This window comes from Triturus cristatus, chromosome 12 (genome assembly GCF_964204655.1).
Source record: "Triturus cristatus chromosome 12, aTriCri1.1, whole genome shotgun sequence".
Lineage (NCBI taxonomy): Eukaryota > Metazoa > Chordata > Amphibia > Caudata > Salamandridae > Triturus > Triturus cristatus.
In genome coordinates this window covers 106,930,850-106,952,157 of record NC_140595.1, presented here as the reverse complement: position 1 = coordinate 106,952,157, position 21,308 = coordinate 106,930,850, and the positions used below count along the sequence as shown (strand labels likewise).

Here is a 21,308-nt window from a genome sequence, read left to right as displayed (position 1 = left end):
GGTGCAGCTTTCGGTACTAACACCACCGGACTAGACCAGGGGCTGCTAGAAGGTTCAATCACTCCTAGCTCCAGCATCTTAGTGACTTCACTATGAATGCTGGCCTTCACCTTGTCTGACATCCGGTAGATCTTGGACTTCACAGGTGGGCTGTCTCCTGTGTCCACGTCATGGACGCACAGGTGAGTCCTACCCGGGACAAGGGAGAACAACGAAGAGTACTGCCCCAGGACCTGGCGACAGTCCTCCTGCTGTTCAGGAGTTAGAGATGGGGAGAGAATCACTCCCTCCACCGACCCATCCTTTTCTTGAGACGCAAACAGATCAGGGAGAGGCTCGCTTTCCACGTCCTCTCCTCCGTCAGTCACCATCATCAAGATGACTTCGGGCCTCTCATGGTGGGGTTTGAGGCGGTTGGCATGCAGCACCCGCAGGGGCTGACGAGGGGTCTTCAGGTCCACCAAGTAGGTAGCCTTACCCTTCTTCTCCAACACCTCAAAGGGTCCTGACCAGCGATCCTGGAGGGCACTAAGCTCTCCTGGTTCTATCACCCACACCTTCTGGCCAGGCTCCAACTCCACCGGGTGAGCATTGTGGTCATACCACGCCTTCATTACTGCTTGGCTGGCTTCCAAGTTGTCAGAAGCTTGCTTCCACAACTTAGCCATTTGGCTCCGGAAGGCCAGCATGTAGCTCACCACATCCTGGGGGAGCTTTCTGGGAGTTCTTTCCCATCCGTCTCTCACCAGGTTAAGAGGTCCACGTACAGGGTGCCCATACAGAAGCTCGAAGGGGCTGAAGCCCACTCCCTTCTGTGGCACTTCCCTGTAGGAAAAAAGTAAACAGGGTAGGAGGACGTCCCATTTCCTCCGCAGGCTTTCAGGCAGACTTCTGATCATGCCCTTCAAGGTTTTATTAAACCTCTCCACCAGACCATTGGTCTGGGGGTGGTAAGGAGTTGTGAACCGGTAGGTCACTCCACACTCCTTCCACATCGCCCGCATATACGCTGACATGAAGTTGGTCCCCCTGTCGGACACAACTTCCTTGGGAAAACCCACTCGGGTAAAGATTCCCATCAGGGCCCTAGCCACAACAGGTGCTGTTATGGTCCTCAGAGGTATTGCCTCTGGGTACCGTGTGGCATGATCCACCAGGACCAGGATAAACCTGTGACCAGCTGATGTTGGCGGATCTAACGGACCCACAATGTCGATGCCCACCCTTTCAAAGGGGGTGCTAACGACAGGAAGTGGTTCCAGGGGAGCTTTCAGCTTCACCCCTGTTTTCCCACTGGCTTGGCAAGACACACATGTCCGGCAGTAGGTATCGGACGACACTTTCATCTGAGGCCAATAAAAGTGTGGGACAAGACGGGCGAAGGTCTTGTCTTGACCCAGGTGTCCTGCCAATGGTATCTCGTGAGCCAACTCCAGAAGGAAGGCTCGATAACGTTGAGGAACTACCAAGGCTCGTGACGATCCGTGTAGGGGTGCCTTGGGTTCACTGTAGAGGAGGCCATCCTCCCAGTAAACACTGTAGTTCCCTTCAACGTTCCCTGCTGCCTGGGCTTCGGCCTGTCGCCTCAGCCCCTCAAGGGTAGGGCACTCCCTCTGGCCCTGGCAGAATTCCTCCCTGGACGGGCCTCCCTCCACGTGCCACTCGGCCGGGATGGGTAGGTCCTCCGGGTTGGTAACGTCCCCCTCCGCAGACTCCTGGTCCACCACCTCCGGTGGCCTATCCGTCCTACGGGGTGGAGACGCCGAGGCAGGCTCCTCCTGTCCTCGGTTCTTCCCTTGACTGGCAGCTGGCTGGGCCTTTGTTCCAGGCTCCAGCCGAAATGAACTCCCTCTTCGGGTAGTCGCGGACCTTGTGCTAACACAGGCCCAGTCAGGTGTACCCAGCATCTCGGTGTGAGTCCGGTATTCCACCTCCTTCCAAGCGTTGTGCTCCATGTCATTCCCCAGCAGACAATCGACTGGCACGGCAGGGCTTACGGCAACTCGAAGTGAACCTGCAACCCCCCCCATTCAAAGGGAACCTCGGCCACGGGATAGTGACCTGTTCTGCCGTCAGCCATCGCGGCTGGGTGGAGTACATCGGGAATTACCTGCTCTGGAGACACCAGTTGACTACGCACCATAGTCATACTGGCTCCTGTGTCTCTCAGAGCCTCCCCTCTTTGGCCGTTGATGGTGATCCACTGCCCATACTTTGCGGTATTTGCGGGCACCTGGATCTTAGGAACCATCTCCCGTTCTCCCAGGGACACTAAAGTGACACCCGCCCACTCCCTTCCCTTAGTTAAGGGCATCTCCTCCCCGAGCACTACACTAGCTACCCCGGGGGGCTTTCCTCCAGTGGGAGGGGGTGATCGTTTCTGACACTTCGGATCTCCTTTATAGTGTCCAACGCCACCGCACTCGTAGCAATGGACAACCCTTGGCTGCTGACTCTGGCCAGGATTAGGGTTTCTGGGTGGGTTAGCCTTAGAGGTGAATCCTGTTCCCTTCCCTTGGAAGTTATTTTGGGGGCCTTTGGAGAACTCCTTTTTCTTTTCCCCTCCCTCTTTCTTCTGGGGGGCGCCCTGTCCGGCCTTTTGAGTATCCCCTCCAGTCCCCCTTGTGGACACCCGGGTACTAGCCCAAATGTCCGCCTCCTCAGCAAGCTTCCGGGGGCTGGTCAGCTTGCTATCCACCAGGTGTTGCCGCAGTTCAGGGAAACATTTCTCGAGTAGGTGTTCCTTCAGTACTAGGTCAAACAGCTCCTCGTAGTTCCTTACTTCACTGCCCTGAATCCAACCTTCCAGTGCCTTCTTTGCATAGTCCAGGAAGTCCACCCAATTCTGTGTGCCCAGTTTGTGACTACCCCTGAACTTCTGTCTGTACTTTTCAGGTGTTAGACCAAACTTTCTGATGAGCGCCAGTTTCATGGTGGGGTAGTGGGTCTGCTCATCCTCTTCGAGGGCCAATAAAGCATCCCTACCAGCTGGAGGCATGTACTTATACAATCCCCCTCCCCAGTACTTCACTGGAACCCCATGGGCCCTCAACGAGACCTCATAGGCTGCTAGCCACTTGGCGATGTCGTCACCCGCCCCATAGCTAGCTACTATGTCCTTTGGCAGGTAGGGTTTGGATTCCCTGGTGATTTCTTGGTTTTGGCTGCCACCATTGGGAACAGGTTGTGCCCCGATTCTCAAAATCTGAAGATCTATTTCTTTCAGTCGCAATTCATGGGCCATCCTCTGCTCCTCCTTTTCCTTCTCCAGCTTTGCTAAGTCCCATGTAAGCTGTCTTTTCTCCCTCCGGTCTGCTAACTCCACTTCAGACAAGCCCCCGCTAGAGGCACGGCTGCCCCCCCTAGAAAGTGTCCTGGGCCCTGCGGACAGGTTCCCCACCTCAGGTTGGTACATCTCAGCCCCCTCGGGGTCAGGCTCTCCATCCCTGTCTTCTTCCTCAGCCTTGCTTTCCCTGCGTGCCTCCCCCCAAGCCCTTAAGCTGGTTTGGAGTGCACCCTTCTTTGCTCCTGGGGGACAGTACACCCCCTCCCGCTGGCAAAACTCCCTGAGTTGGGCCACAGTGTACGTTTCTAGATTTTCTAGTACAAACTCCATCTTGCCCACTCAGGTCAGAGGACAGGTTTTGTGCAGTAACAATGCAGGGGGGTACCTTTAATAATACCTCCTCCCACCACCAGAGTAAATTTGGAAAAAACAAAAACCCACAATTAGGAAGGCCGCTGTGAGAAAACTCCCGGTGTAGGCCTATGGACTACCCACAGTTATTGTTGAGTATATGTAGGCACAGCTCTATCCCACCACTGAACACCAATTTATGTTGGAACCAGCCCACTCCCACTCCGCAGGGTGGTGGTGGACTCCCCGAACACACTGTGGTAACTTGGCTCGAGTGGTCAGGAAACAGGCACCGTGCTAAGCATACAATATACCCATACAATAACCATGCGTGCATCCGTTCCAAAAACGACTCTACACCGTAAAAATTATGAAAATATTCTTCTTTATCTTTTTCTCTTATTTGCTGATTGGAAAAATAAATAAGTCAATCACAATATACAATTTTAAATAGTGCAGGTCAAATAAATATTGGCTGTTTGATGGAATAAATAGGGGTGATCATAAATAACAGGGCGTAAATACAAGTGCAATATATACAGACAATTAAATACTTTGAGGCAGTAAATACTGTACCAATAAATATTGTACACCAACAAGTCCTGTGGACCTATAAATATAGTGCAGCAATAAATAGGTAAAAACTCAATAAATACAGTACCCCCAATAAATAATTAAAAGTATACAGCAACACTCATGTAATCAGATGACACTTCAATTCTTAAGGGCTGATTTGGCCCAGGCACAGCTTGTAGGGTTGTGGAAGGCTTGAGGGGGGGGGCTACCCCCTGGCTGGGACAAGGCTGAGGCCTAAACTGAGGTAGATCAAAGGGGGGAATACCAGTGCCCTGGCTTTCTCTCTCCACACAACCTCTCTAGGTTAGTCCCAGTTCACCCCAGGCACAGTCAGGTTGGTTTCAGCACCTCCCTAGCCCCTTAGAGCAGTCTCTCAGGTCTCCACAGGGCCTTAGGCGCCCTCTACTCCACTTACTGCCCTTTTTCTGATGTTCCGACGCCGCTGGAGTCGTGTCGACGCCGTGAGGCGGTTCCGGTTCGGTCTCGGCGGCCTCGGCACAATGTCAGTTCTTTGACGACGCCGGTAGGCGGTTCCGGTCCGATGTCGGCGGCCTCGGTTCGATCTCTACCTCCGATTCGACGGCGTCGGGCAGTCTCTTCACGATGTCGACTTCGGGCGGCTCCGGTCCGATGGCGCTCTCGGCTCCGATGACGTCGGCCGGCCTGGCCTCGATGTCGACTTCCGGCGACTCCGGGGTGCGATCCTCACCCCCGACCTCCGGTGCTCCTCCTCTCAGGTTCCGGGCGACTCCGGAGTGCGATCCTCACTCCCGACCTCCGGTTCACCTCTACCTCGGTCTCCGACGACTCCGGAGGGCGGACTTCACTCCTCCGATGACGCCGCTCGCTCGACCTCGGTTCACTTCCTCCTCGACCTCTGGTATTCCTCACGACCTCTGTCGGCGCCCTCTCACGACCTCAGGCGGCTCCGGGTACGACGTCTGCTACTTCAGTCAGCGCCGCTTCTCCACCTCGGGCTCCAGGTCTTCAGGCTACTCGACGCCGGACTCCCGGGAAACCAGTTTCCAGGTCAGGATCTTGCTGCTTTCTGCTTCTAAGGCCTGTTCCTGCTGTTCAGGTCCTTAGGATGAGTTTTTCTGTCTTCTTCCCACACAGGGCTACAGGCTGGGATCCATCAGTAGGGACAAGTATCAAGGGTGGGTTTATGGACCCCACTCCAGGCACAAGTTTCCACCCCTGCTGCTTCACTCCTTCCTCCTTCACTGTTGTGCTGCTCTCTCTTCACCAGTCAGGTGCCAACTGCCAGCTCCAACTGCCAACTGCCTCTCTTATCCTCCCAACATTCTAAACGGTCTCCAACTGTCACAGAGTTCTGGAATCTCCTGGAATGTTCTGGAAGGTGCTGGTAGGTTCCAGTGGATGCTGGTGATGTCACAGGTGGCCACCATTTTGTGTTTCAGGCCCTCAGACAGAAGTTTCAGGGGTAGGTAAAATGGCTCCCTGAATCTGCAGCAACACGAAAAAGTCTGGTGGTTCCCAAAAAGGAAAAATTCAAACAGGGTTTGAGGCAAAAGTGGGACAAAATAAATAATGATGAGGAGGGACCACCCAAAGGGCTGACAGGTCTAACAGTGCACCTCTTTTTTTATTAGAGGAGAAAGTTCGATTTATATTGAATTCCATGGTGCTGTAATGTAATAGGGCTTTAGGCAATCCTATTTAACTTCACAAATATAGTGTTTTGGGCTTTGGGTGTTTTTTTTTTTTATTCTGTAAAAACTTTCAATCTTGGCAAATCATTGGAAATTGGCTACTAACCAACTTTTAGGTGACTACAATTTCATTAATGTTTTGGTCTGATCCCTTTCTTAATCTTTTTTTCTGTTTGTCTTTTTTCCTCTCACTTTTTTCATATTGTCCGTCCGTCTCTGCACACCCACAAACCCCCTTCCCTTTTCCTTTGTGGTGTTTTCTGCACAGCTGAGATGGTGGGCAATAATACCATCATACCATTGCCAGACAGCCACCAATCAGAAACCGAACTGAAGAATGTGGGAGGCAGAGCTAACTTAGCTGGTAATCACATTCTCATTTTCTGGTCATGAGAGTTGGAAATTATGCAAGGTAGTCTGTGCGAACAAAACGAAGGTCAGAGCTAGAACTACCTTATCCTGCTTTTGGTTTAGTGGAGTGAATGAAACTGAATGTAAACACAGTGGAAGAAACCTATTATGATTACTGTATCCATATGAACATTAGCAGTGTGACTCACCTAACACACATAGACTCAATGTCACGTCACATTATGCAACTAGCGGATTTCCATCAGTGGATCCCACAGGATTAAAGTATGACTTGCTCTTGCTTGGAGGTATTGACACAAACATTGTGTGTATCCTTCAGGAAGAATTTATTTTCCTTCATTTAATATTTGTGTGTAAGTTCCGCAGTAAAAACACGAACCAGAGGGCTTTAATATGAAGGAGAGTGATGGTGGGTAAACCATCTTCTGGAATATTTCTTTTGAGTGTACACTTTTGGGATGTTTATTTCCTCAACTATCTTACTCGGCAAGCACCATCACTATTGTCTTCAGTATCACCAAAAGATTTCCCAATATGTAGAGCGATTGAATACTCATTAAGTGCATGCAGAGCTGGGGCTCGATTATGTCTCGGACCTGATCTCCTTAAGCCCGCTCCTGTGTTGGATTAAGATCTGGAGCAGGGTGGAGCTGAAGCTAAGCCGGTTGATCCTCGAGGACTGTCTGTCGCTGGACCGGGCAACTAGTATACCTTGGATTGCTTATGTTAAGGCATCCTTTTTATCTCTAGGCAGGGCCGATACCTTTATGAATCGGATTCCATTCTCTGCCCACGATTTGGGGAATGTTAAAAGATTATTCCTTGAATGCTCCTGATCAGATAAAAAAGGTTTAGAACTTCAGAAGCCATTGGTGAGGGGCCACATTCTTAAAAAAACTGTGCAAGGGATGGAGCATACTTGGGCCTGGTTCGCTCACAGCACGGTAGGTTTTTATTGGTCAGGTTTAGGTTTAATCAAGTGCACCATTTTTTGGCTTCCCCGTGTGGGTGGGTACGGCCTGAGGTAAGGGCTCCCTGCGGTTGTGACAGTGTGTCTTTGCAGGACCTGCTCCATTTTATAATGTTTTGCTCCTATTTCAGCTGGCCTAGGAAGCGTTTCTTAATCCCTTTGCTGAAATCACTGCAGTTTAAACAAGTCAGGCCTGCCTTGTACCTTCAGACGCTCCCTACGGAGCATGTGACCTTTACTGTTTTATCTTTTTTACAAGCTGTCTGGGCGTCCAGGAAAACGAGACCGGATTAATTGTTTTATATTGTTAGACCTGGCACCATTGGCGTGAGTCTCCCTTCCATTTATTTCCACTGTGCCTCCTCTGTTTTTCTGGTGATAAATGCTCTGGGCGCTGCACCACTGCCATTCAGTGCCGCAGCGCGGATGCTCCCTGTATAAAGATGACATATGAATTGGTGTATCCCTGATCGGCTTATTTGGTCTACCTGTTAGTCCCTAGTAATGTGGCCTGTGTGTGCCCAGGGCTGGTAACCCAAATGCTGCTATTGGGCCTGCAGCGCTGATTTGCGCCACCCACAGAAGCAGCTTGTAAAGTGTGTCTCAGACCTGCCACTGCAGTGTCTGTGTGCAGTCTAGAACTGCCATCTTGGCTGTGAAGTGCACCCACTTCCCAGCCCCTGAACCTTCCCTTGGCATCATGTAAGCCACCCCTATGGTAGGGTGCATTGTATGTGTAAGGTAGGACATGCTCTGATGTGTGTAGCATGTCCTGGTAGTGAATTACACCCAATTTCGTTTTTCACTACTGTATGGCTACCTGTTCTCCATAGGCCAGAATGGGAGGTTTGGCTATTACATTCTATAGTCCTAACTGACCCATAGAACATGGTAGAAAAAAGAATTTAGTATGCCTGAGCTCAGAATATTAAAATACATCTTTTAGTGAGGTTTATTTTTATATTCTGTGTTTGAAAATACCACTTTTAGAAAGTAGGTACTTTCTTGCCTAAGCCTTCCAGTGTGCTCTGCTGTTATGTGTATTGGCTGTCTGGTTTTGGAGGGACAGGGCAGGCTGAGTCAGACCTGGGTTGAATAGAGAGATCTGCCTTGGAGTGAGGGGAGGGGTAGCTCCTGCACTTGAATAGGGCTGTGCCTGGCAAGGTGAATGCTGGCTCCACCTCCCACTGTGCGTCTGAGGGCAGACCCCCTCTTTCTGAAAGGAAGGATGCAGCCTGGTAAACAAAGTGTTCCAGGGCTGGGCAGAACTGGGTTCAGTGACTTGTAGCTTCTGAGAACAAAGACTTTTGGGGTATAAATATCTGTGCTGAAACCCCTACAATTTGTATTGCCCATGGATCTCAAGACCAACCTCTGTCCGTGGAACTGCAGAAAGCTGCAGGAGAGGACTGTCCTGGTGTTGTGTGCTGTTCCCTGGATTGGCCTGCAGTAGTTTTCATTGGACTGGAAAAAGGAGGGAAAAGGAGCTGTGAGATAACTTTTTAATCTTGAACCTGCAATCACCCATGGGCTAGAGAGAGAACTAGCCCCCTGACTGAAGTCTCAGGACCAGTAGACTTAATTTTCGTCGCTAAGGCCTGTTAGTGAGCCGCCGCAGCCGAGGAGCATCAAGAAAATCATCGCATCGCTGCCACTGAGAGCTCGCTGGCCTGATCATCGACCCGCACGTATGCGGGCCTAAAATTATCGCTACAGCCGCGGAGCGTCAGGAAGATCGTCGCCTCGCTGCCGCCGAGGGCACGCTGGCCTGATCATCGACCCGCACGTTTGCGGCCCGAAAATCATTGCTACAGCCGCGGAGCGTCAGGAAAATCGTCGCATCGCTGCCTCTGAGGGCTCGCTGGCCTGATCATCGCCCACGCGTTTGCGGACCGAAAATCATGGCTACAGCCGCGGAACATCAGGAAATTCATCGCATCGCTGCCGCTGAGGGTTCGCTGGCCTGATCATCGCCCTGCCCGGTTGCAGGCCCCAAAATTGTCGCTAACCCCCGTTAGCGAGCGGCTGTGACCAAGAGCGTGAAGAAAAACATCGCTAACCCGCCCATGCTGCATTTTTTGTGGATTATTTGACAACATCTCAGAACTGTGAGTAAAAAGGGTCGCAGAGACCATTGCCCTGAACTGAGCTTTGCATTCCCCATTGGAACTATTTTTGCAGCATCCAGAGAGAATTATTTTTGTACAGTATTGTGGTTTCCTCGTTATTTGGTCTTGTGATAAGCCTCTACATAAAGATAACTATTTTTTGATAGCTACCTGTGTTGTCTCCCTTGGTAGTGTTCCTCACTGTTTTCGCTGTGTATGATCATCAACGCTTTACACACTGCCTCTGAGAGGGGTTGTCAAAGGGGTGCAGCCCTTCACTCTGACTTAGAAAGAAGGCTCCCTGCTTGGACAGTGGCCATCCACTGCCAACCAGAGACCCCCATTTCTAACATATATGTTTTGTGTTTTTGTGAGTAATCATAATGTCTGTTTTTTTTACCAATGAATTTGATTTTATCATCTCTGATCTGTATTCTTTTATGGTGATTTTTTATTTACAGAATAAAGATTTATATTGAATACTCATTAAGAGTTTTAAATAACAGGCTATTCTACTATCTTGAAGCAGTGGATAGGAGACCCTGTCAAAAATCGATAGTGTCCTTTAGCTACATATAACAGTGTTTTCATGTGTAGACTACACTTCAACCCTTAACTTCTCACCTACTTTGGACCATTCCTCTTCAATCATGCACTCAAATATACCTTTCTGGTAAGATAATGTTTGGTGCAATTTTATGACATTTTGCATTTGTTTTCTAACCTTGAATCTTGTGGCTGTGCTCCAGGCTTTTGAAAAGTGATTGTATTGTTTCAATGAGATACATTTAATGGTTTAGTCATTGAATTCATTTATGACTGGTGTTTCTTTTGTTGTAAATGCACCTCCAGTGGGGTTCGGAATTCTGACTACTTTTTCTAGATTCGCTTGAGGTGATTGCTTTGTTACAACTTTTTTTCAAGAGAGAGGTCAGTGGTTCATAGAGCATGGATGCAAATTTTGTACAATAGTGAGGAGCTTTCTTAGTCCCTCTGTGGCCTGCCGCCCTTTGATTTCTTGCTGTGACCGGGTCAGGATTCATGGGATTTGTCCCCTACCCATGGGTATGCGAGCTTGATGTAACTGGAAGCTTCCATAAATCAGTCCTGCACAGGGTGCTTTGGCCAATTCTCATAGATTTGTGATAGCATCTTATAGAAATGGTTAAGGACTTCTTGCTGTGCGGTTACTTTATGCCACACCTTTTCATATTGTTATCCGGTCCAACCTGGTAACCTCACTGAAATGATTTCAATGATGCAGTTCATTTCCAAGGCTATCAGGGCTTTTTTTTTTTACCAGCCAGTGTCTCTTGTATCTGATTGAAGAAATGTCATTTTAACTCACTCTAGCCATTAGGTACCCCACTCTTCTCATATCTTTTTTCATAGCAGCCACTGAGGGTCAGACAGGGCTTCTATCTAGCATGGTGTCCAGGTAGTGTCATCTGGAAATATTATGTGCTTGGAAAATGTTCTGCAGTATGCAATAGAGAGGGAGTTTATGCTGTTATGGATGTTGCTAGAATTCTCTGGTTGCTAATTTAACATCTTTTATCATGAAGGTATTCTTCTTGAAAATGGTGTTTAAGAGGTAGTGATAGTCTGGAGAAATATTTGCTCTGGAAGGCAAGACATTGTCACAGATGATATACCATAGTAAATACTACTATATCTGGTGGTGTGAGTGCAGAATAGTAAAATTCAGATTTTAATAGACAGCATTTGAGAAAACCACGTAACTGATGCACGTATATTTTATTTTTCTCTGCATAATGCAGGAAATTATTTTTATAAAGCACTGCCAGCTAACCCCTTGATTCCTCTACAGATGGTGACCGCATAGCACCTGTAGGGAAAACTTGTCCGACCGACAGGACTGAAAGTAAGGCTGGTCCCAGCACCTTGAGTGCACCGACAATCAGTCGCATCAACACCAGTGAAGCCAGACATCAATTCGGAAGCACCGAGGTTGCACCTTCTGCAGAATCGCCAGCCTCCAGCCTTGTAATTCATGACATGGACATGGTCTTCAAGATGATGGAGCCGCTTACACTGAAGCTTAACGTGCAGAAGGTGAGAGTGACTGATATGCAAAATAGGATTGTTAAATGACTGATTGCCTGTGATCTATGACACCGTTAACCAAATTGCCTTAAAGCCCACGAAAACATACTTATTTTCACAATTTTAAAATTGCTATGCCATCTAGCAGCAGTATGTTTAGAATTCTAGTGGTAGATTTTTATGAACACTCCAATTTATTCTTATGCTAGATTTTTGAGAACACTCAGATTTGTTCTTATGCTGAGCATAGAGCAGCTAAGTTATGTAAAAGTTGGAATGTTCATTGGCTTTTAAAGCATTTTCAAATTTTTTGTCTTCTACAAATGAAGGTACTAGTTGTGCAGACTCTTTCAATTAAGTTTGTGATATATGAAAACTTACAGTAAGAAAAAACGATATTGTATTTTGGACAGCCTTGGAAAAGACTTCAGTCATGTCAGTCCTTTAAAATAGCATCATTACAATCCATTATGAAATCTCAATCTCAAGCATCCTGTTCAAAACATTTATGTATCACCTGCACCCCACAAGGGGAGAACATCACATTTACCTACTGGATTGCATTTTCAAGAACAACTTTCTTGTCCTATATTACACGAATAAGAAATGTATTTGAATGGTAACCCATACGCTTCAGCCGGCACCAATCTTCAGGTGCAAATCTGTGATTCAACCCTCTACTGACACCAGACATCTCCTGCTGTAGACTTCCTTGCAACTTGCCTTGGGAGGTTCATAGTGTTTAGAAATTGCCACCTACGTGCTGCATAATTCAGACTTTCCACAGAAGGGGTGGGTAGAAAATCACGATTTTATTAAAGACATGGATGCCAATAATACTAATATCTTCTCTATTGCCAACTCACAACAGCAACTTGAACAAACACTTTGGGCCCCATTAGTATGGCGGGCGGACAAAGTCCGCCCGCCATACCCTCGGGAAACGGGACCGCCCGCTGAATATGCGGCGAACCCGCACTCCCAATTAGTATGCGCTCGCCACACTGGCGGGCGCATGGCGCATCTGCAACATTGCGGCGGGCGGTGCAGAGCGCACCGCCCGCTGCAATGCCACAAAGGCAGGTTGTGCGTTTCAATGCACAACGTGGCAGGCACCGCTCGATGCCTGCCACATTGTTCATTGAAAGGCAAGGGGGTACCATAGGTGCTCCCCATGTGCACCCCCACCCCCCAGAATCCCTGGGGGCCCTCTATGGGCCCCCAATGGCAAAAACGCCTGCTTGCCACGGAAAGGCAACACCCCGCCTGCATACTAATATGGATGGCGGTGTCTACCAGACACCGGCACCATATTAACTGCTTTTCTGCCCGGTGGGCAATCGGGCGGATTGCTTACCGGCGGAAAACCGGCGGACGGTCTTCCCATCCGCCGGGGTCCCCCCTCGCCACGGTAATGTGGCAAGGGGGGAATTCATATGCGGGCTGTGGTTTTCTGCGGGCAGATCGCCACCGCCATACAGGCGGTGGCGATCTATCTGATATCTTAATGAGCCCCTTAGAATTAGAATACGAATCTTTTAACATTCTGCTCTATATATAATCCCAAGTCAGGCAGCCATCTTCCTTCTTTTGCTGGCAGTATCAGGAACATTAAACATCTTCATGCTTGAACATCCTGTAGTGGATAAAACCTCTTCCAACACTCCTCTGGCTTTCTTATTTACTTCCTGTGGTCACCTCCCCCCAAAAACACATACAATATATTAAAGGGTAGGCTTAACACTGGACTGAATAATATCAGCCTCTGTGTCTTTAATAAAATCATGATATTCTACCTACCCCTGCTGTGGAACATCTGAATTTTATATCAAGGCACGGAGGCCAATATTATGCACGTTTCAAGCCTTGCCATAACATTCCTCACAGCACCTTCCATGGATAAAAAAAGAAATGTAAACACTGATTCTGTTGACCAATCCACTGCAGCTAAAATACTAGTCAATCCACCTCCTGTCACTAAAGCCTTGGATGCCAAAGCCCCTCTTGCAGAATGTGCTACAGAGCTTGCAAGAACAAATCCTGCCATTCTCATCGCTTCCTTAACCCATCGTGCTAATGTATGGGAGATACAGCCTTGTAAGGATACCTAAAAGAAATTATCAACTGCATCTCCCCGTTACTTCTCAAACTCTATGTTCATCTCTCATAATAATGCAAGGATCTCACTACTCAAAGTCTTCTATAAAAAAATGTCTTGGATAAAAAAAAAGTCTGCAACATAGTCTTAGTCCTCTTCCTGATATTGAAACATACTCCTCCTGGTAAATATCTCCATGATGTCATCTCCAACACCTTAAAATATGACAATCTTCTAAACAAAATCAATCAAAGAAGCATGATTAACTTGAATGACAGATGTTTTAAATCCAAAAATGTGTTCTCTTTCCAACTATACAATTCTCTCTCAAAACAAGATCTACATTCCACAAAGATGAATACTTCGGGTCCAATGGTGTCCTCAACCGCACCCTCCTCAACAACCTTTTCACCACATCGTGCTGTCCCACTGGCACACTATTCTCGAACTCATGGCCTGCTGAAATCTCTGACCTACTTATATTTACTGAATTGTACGAATTCCCCTTAAGGAAAACCTCTGACAAAAAGTTAACCACCTCCACCACAGATGCTGAAATGGGATACAAATTCCACAGAACACACTAACACATCCATCTCTTTAATGCCAACCTGTATGCCTTAGATGTTCCTGGTGACCAGGATTCCTTGATGAGTTTCAAAGTTTCTGCTAATAAAGCTGAAACCTGCCAAACTCTCCCGAAATCAACCATCCCTTCAACCTCTATTTATATTATTATTATTCAAAATCACAAGAGCAACCCTTATGTCCCTGTGAACCGGGTAAGTACAACGTACTGAAAAACAATGTTCACAAGGAACTCATTTGGAATTCATTTCCTATCACAAACAACATCAATAGTTGTCTTTGAATTAATCTTTCACCAAGTTAACATAAAGTTAACAAATCATACAGTAAGCCTACACACAGAAATTATTTTACAAAGCCTCAGCCGAGGTCTTTTATTGGACTAGAAAAATGTCAAAACACATATAAAAACATATCATATGTACAATATTCCTCTCTTATTCTATTATATTTACAGTGCAAAGTGACCCCAGTGAAACCATAACCATACAGACACCAATAAACAAAAAACTTTGTAAAAATACCAAAAGAAGGTTATTGGAGAAATTTAAACAAGGACAGTTTTGTAAATGTTATAATAATACAGTCAGAGCTGTCTCTTATTGTGTTTGTCGACGACGTTTCGACCCACTTCTAGATACCGGGTCTCATCAGGACTGTTAATATGGGGACTAGTTTATGGCATACACATGTCCATGTTGGATCCGGTATGCAAATTAAATAATAGTATCCGCACTTAACCTTAAAAACGAGATACTCAAGACTCACCATTTGGGTGATTCCACGCTGCTTTCTCTCCCGACCGCCATCTTGGTTGTGGGTTCGTGACGCTCCCTAGACGCCTCTGGGGTTAGCGGTCTAGTGCTGACGCCGGTTCTCTGGCAAACGCTATTTAGGGGCTTAGTATGCGAGCGCGCAGCGTACGCGCGCAGCGTCGCGCCGGAGGAGCGCCAGAGGAAAGCCCGTTTGCGCCCGTTCGCGCACGATCGGGCCTTGGGCCTGGAAACTCTGTTCAGGTAAGAGTGTATACCCGTGATGACCTTCTAGCATTTAAGGGATCTACCATCCCCCGATGCCTACACACGATAAATCTGACGAAAGGCCGTCGAGCATGTAATCACTGCCCTTTTCAAGCATCAGAACAGGTCCTCGAGGAGTCTAATCAAACTTTGATCTTGAGGATGGCTTTATTGAACTGCCGCTCCCTGCCTGGACATAAGGAGGAAATTTCACTTTTAATTTCCTCCGGAGATCTTGACGTCCTGCTCCTTGTAGAGACCTGGCTGGGGGAACATTCTGGCCCAGATTTGGTCGAGGCACTGCCCCCAGGATACACAGTACAACACAAAGATCGTCCAGGGAGGGCAGGAGGAGGGATCGCAATTATCCATAGGGAGAGTATAAGTTGTCGATTACAGGACACAGGGATCCAGGGATGCGAAAGCACACATTTTACCCTCCACCCCTCATGTGAGAGCTCGGTAACAGGGATATTGATATATAGACCCCCAGGCCCCCTCGGCGGATTTCATGAAAGCCTGTTGGAGGCAGTTATAGGAGGGGTCTGTACGGTCACGAATTTACTGCTATTAGGAGATCTTAATCTCCATTTCAATAAGCCAGGAGATAGGACAGCGAATGACCTAGAAAAAGATTTAGAGAGTTACAATCTTAATCTTAAGGTTCGATGCCCTACGCATAAGTCAGGAAACACACTTGATCCCATTTTTACCAACATGGAGAATGTAACAGTCCTGGAACCCTACCCTGTCCCCTGGTCGGATCACTCGGTGATTCCTTTTAACTGGAAAATTTCCAGGATGACCACTAATACTTCTTCGAATAGAGGACTTATAAGAGCCTGGACAAAACTTGACATGGATGAGTGGAAGGGACTGTTAGAAAGCACTAAACCACCGGATAATTCTAATCTGGATGGGGCTGTCAACAGTTTTAATCAGTGGATTACCCATTCCCTAGATAAGGTCTTACCGAAAAAACCCTTAACAATTAGGAAGGGAGAGCTGAAACATCCATGGTTCACCTCAGAGTTAAGATCATTAAAACAGGAATGTAAAAGGGCAGAACGCCACTGGCGGAAGGATTTCAGTGTGGAAAGGAAGATTAACTACAAAGCCACATTGAAGAAATATAAAACCACCCTTACTGCCACCAAAACGGCATTTTTTGCAAATAAAATCGAATCCGCCGCAAATGCCCCTAGGGAAATGTTCAAGATTGTAAAGCTTTTAACGAAAACTCCAGACCCCCCCACAAAAGCAGATGAGCAGGACACCAGGTGTGATGATATGGCTAATTTTTTTCACATGAAAATACTTAAAATTCTAGAGACGATCCCGGTACTGGATTCGGCCTCACACTACAGGGCGCCTCCTTCTGAAGACAAAACCAACTGTCCAACACTTACGGAGTTTGCCCCCCTCACGGAAGAGCTGCTCCTCTCTTTGATGAGGAGTATAAAAAGTGGATCCCCACGAGATCCAGCTCCCATGACAATACTAAATCAGATACTTCCAACTATTAGTAAATCGGTAATCAATATGGTTAACCTCTCCCTGGAATTGGCTACAGTACCAAAGGGATGGAAGCTGGCCATGGTGCGATCTTTGATCAAAAAACCGAACCTTGACCCAGAAGATCTGGCGAATTATCGCCCGATCTCCTTGTTACCTGGGATGGGGAAATTAACCGAAAAACTGATAAATATCCAACTGGCGGCATTTCTGGAAAAATACAAGCTTCTCCACCCATCCCAGACGGGTTTTAGGAAGGGACAAGGCACGGAGACGGCACTGTTGAGGGTGGTAGAAGAGGCCAGAGGGATCTTGGACGCTGGTGGCAGCGCGGCCATTATCCTTCTGGACCTCAGTGCCGCCTTCGATACAGTAAGTCATCACCTGCTGCTGTCGCGACTCCGAAATGTCGGAATAACCGGGAAAGCCTTGGAATGGCTGAGATCCTTCCTTGAGGAAAGATATTTCCAAGTGTTTGATGGAAACAATTGCTCCCGCCTTTTTCCGTTACAGTGTGGGGTTCCACAGGGGTCATCCCTTAGCCCCACACTGTTTAACGTTTACATGGCCCCGTTGGCGGAATTAGTAACCCCGTTTGGCATCCAGCTAATAAGCTACGCGGACGACACCCAGCTGGTGTTTTCCCTGCAGCAAACAGATGCCCCCCCGAACAACCTAGCCAATTGTTTGGAGGTGGTGGTAAATTGGATGCACGTGTCTCAGCTCAGACTCAATGCAGGAAAAACTGAGCTGATGCTCCTGGGGAAACAGGATATTCCCGAAAGCCTAACTTGGCCGGCGTGCATGGGTGCCAGACCATCGCCCAAGCCGGAAATAAAGAGTTTAGGCTTTTGGCTTGACAACGCCCTGTCTTTTGATATGCAGGCCAGAAAGACGTCTGCAGTCTGCCATGGGATACTTAAGTCACTGCGTAAAGCCCTGCCCCTACTACCTGAAAAAGCAAGGAAAACCGTAGTTCAGTCTTTGGTGTTATCCCGTATTGACTACGGGAATGCCATTTATCTTGGGGCACCGGTATCCACCTATAAGACCCTACAAGTGGCGCAGAATTATGCTGCCAGAACTCTGACGGGAACCAGTCGGTATGTATCGGCGAAGCCAGCATTAAGATCTCTTCACTGGCTCCCGGTGAGGGAACGGGTGCTTTTTAAATCCTTATGCATCGCCCACAAGATCCTGCATGGAGAAGGTCCCTCCATTCTGGAAAACCTGATAAGTCCCTACAAGCCCCAACGCAACCTTCGCTCGAGCGAACATAATCTGGCAATCATTCCCAGAATAAAACGAGCACGATCGGGCGGTCGACTTTTCTCTCTGCAAGCCGCTAGAGAATGGAATGCCCTCCCAGGTAATTTGAGGCAGGAACGGACTTTTCTTCAGTTCAGGAAGAAACTAAAAACCTTTCTATTCCCCAAAACCAGCTCTTAGTAGGATTGCAGATCGGATCAGCCTAGGGTCACTGCTTCTCTCCAAGAGCGCTGGGATGCCTACGGGTAGCCATGCGCTATATAAGTGTTTTTACAATTACAATTACAATTACAACTATTTATAGCTTCCACTGATAAATTGCACCTTAGTTCGTGTCTTGCCTGCAACGGACTGAATCACGCTGGCTCCTAGACTAGGAGCCAGCGTGATTCAGTCCGTTGCAGGCAAGACACGAACTAACAGCGTGTTGAAGGTGCAATTTATCAGCTATTATCATCACAGAACCCCCTTTTGCTTCGACATTACAACTCAGCAGTAATCTAAAGCGCCATAAGAACAGGTCGCATTACCTCAAAATGATGGGGCTTCACAAAAATAAGGGATACCCATAACATAGAATCCTAAGAATTCTGTCCAACTCCGACCAATTCATCCATATCAGTGGAAGCTATAAATAGTTGCTCTATTGGTTAAGTGCGGATACTATTATTTAATTTGCATACCGGATCCAACATGGACATGTGTATGCCATAAACTAGTCCCCATATTAACAGTCCTGATGAGACCCGGTATCTAGAAGTGGGTCGAAACGTCGTCGACAAACACAATAAGAGACAGCTCTGACTGTATTATTATAACATTTACAAAACTGTCCTTGTTTAAATTTCTCCAATAACCTTCTTTTGGTATTTTTACAAAGTTTTTTGTTTATTGGTGTCTGTATGGTTATGGTTTCACTGGGGTCACTTTGCACTGTAAATATAATAGAATAAGAGAGGAATATTGTACATATGATATGTTTTTATATGTGTTTTGACATTTTTCTAGTCCAATAAAAGACCTCGGCTGAGGCTTTGTAAAATAATTTCTGTGTGTAGGCTTACTGTATGATTTGTTAACTTTATGTTAACTTGGTGAAAGATTAATTCAAAGACAACTATTGATGTTGTTTGTGATAGGAAATGAATTCCAAATGAGTTCCTTGTGAACATTGTTTATCCCTTCAACCTCAACAGTCCCTGCAAAAATAACTTGAGTCTCTCTCCCATCGTATTTACTAACAGATCTGCGAACTCCGGCAGAAGAACTGGACCATCTATCAACAGATCCATGACGTCTAGATACAAAACCTGGGATGGACAAAAAGCAGCTATCAACACTATTTCCACTAGCTCTTTTCTCAATTTCAATAGGAATCTCTGTATCTCTGCAAATGGTGGGAAAGCATAACTGTGAACGCTTCCCCAGTGCTGCAGAAATGCATCCTCTGTTTCTGGATCCAGCCTCCAACTGTAGAACTTGTGAATTTCAGCATTCACCCTCTTGGTGAACAAACATTAACGGTCCCCATCTGTTGCTGAGTTTCCCAAACACCCTCTTGTTCAGCATCCAATCACTGAAATGCTTCAACTTCCTGGAGTTCCAATCTGCTATTATTTTGCTCATCCCTGGTATATACTGAGCCTGTACCATAATGTCCTTGCTCTGACAAAAATGCCAAAAGTCGCTTGCTAAATCCACTAAAGTATTTGACCGTGGTCCCCCCAACTTCTTGACATACCCATCTGCAGAAATATTGTCCATTTTTAATAATGCACAACATTTTACCTTGTTCCTGACAAATGTCTTGATCACAAAGGACACTGGCAACAACTCCAGATAATTGACGTGCATTGCCTTCTCCTGAACTGTCCACTTTCCCCCTATTGCTAATGAGCCACACCTTGCTCCCCAGCCCTACAGACTAGCATCCGACTCTATACCCACCTTCTGAATGTCACCAAATATGGCCCTTCCATTCCAAGCTCCCAAATTTCCCAGCTACCACTCCAGCTCTCCTTTTGTCTCTACATCTTCCTGTACTCACTGGTCTTCAATCTCTGTAGGGTTCGATAATGCAATGAGCTGGAAAAACTGCCTGTATTGACGCAGACAGCAGCCCTAGCATCCTGGCAATCTGATGCAAAGTTATCCATTCGTACATCAACATTTTCTTGCAAATCATCTTCGCCTTCTCCAGGGGTAGCCTCAACATACATTCCAGTGTCTAAATCTGAAAGCCCAACAATCCCATCTCCTTTGCTAGTTCCAGACATGATATCTCTTTGCTCACTACAAAATCCAGATCCTTCAACACTGCACTGCTAGCCCCGTTTGCTCCTGTGCTAACTCCTCGCTGTCTAACATAATTAAGATGTCGTCCAATACACTATCAATCGGAAGCCTCTCATCTGCAGCTAAGTCACTATTGGCCTCATCACCTGTCAAACTGAATGGAAGATTCTTGAACCTCCACAGTATCTCCTTCCAATGGATTCTCAAAAAATCTCTCTGGTCCCTGGCAACTGGTAAGGTCAAGTAAGCATCCTTCAAATCTAGATGTGTTAACCAGTCTCCCTGTCTCAAGAGCTCTCACAGCATATGAATCCCTTCCATCTTGGAGTGATTATACTGTACCCAGTAGTTCAACTCCTTGAAATGTATGCCCTTGTCCTTCTTTTCGACCAGAAATAAGTTGCACAAAACCAATCATTACATTTCCTGCCTTCTCTACAGCTCCCATTTTCGCAAGCTTCTTTACCTCTTGATCTACCATTCTCTCTTCTGTTTTAGAAAATCTTAGAGGCTTCTGACATCTTTCCTGCACAGGAATTTCTACAGTGTCTATCGAGATACCCCTCCACTGTTTGTAACACCCATTGATCTGCCATTATTTCCTTCCATCTCTCCAAAAAATGGGTGAGTCTGCCACCCAACTGTACCGGGGTACACAAAGGGTCTTTTACTAAACATACCTTGTTGTCTTGCCCTCCGGTCTCTTGTAAATATTCCTCTTCCCCTCTGGGGATAGAATGCTGTCTGATATCATGTTGATTGATATCCACTGAGTCTAAATCCACGAGAGAATTACATCCATGTGATTCCAACAAATTGGCTGGGGATTCGACCCTGCATTCTCCCGGCCCCACCAAAAACCATTCTAATATCCTTCTGCACCTTCTGTATGGAATTAAATGCAATGGCATATTGATGAGGCGGTAATTTCACGGTAATTTCTCAATGCAAAACCTCATTTACCTCTAATTTACCGCTGTAAAGGTACTAGACCCTTGCCACTGTATATTACCTTCAGGAGATTTTACATAAACATGAAAAATCAAAAATGTATTTAATATTTAAGTCAATAAAGAGAGTTGTGACTATTTTAAAGGGTTTTATTTTCTAGTCAAAAGTTA

The 21,308-nt window shown here is 46.8% G+C and overlaps 1 protein-coding gene across 1 annotated transcript in view; it reads left to right on the top strand.

Moving 5' to 3' along the window:
- The window catches only part of LOC146772766 (rho guanine nucleotide exchange factor 11-like), a 288,100-nt gene that overhangs the window by 255,757 nt on the left and 11,035 nt on the right, over window positions 1-21,308 (top strand). The window contains 3 exon segments of the mRNA XM_085637030.1: window positions 6,155-6,250; window positions 11,118-11,144; window positions 11,147-11,412. Coding sequence (XP_085493156.1) covers window positions 6,155-6,250; window positions 11,118-11,144; window positions 11,147-11,412 — 389 coding nt within the window.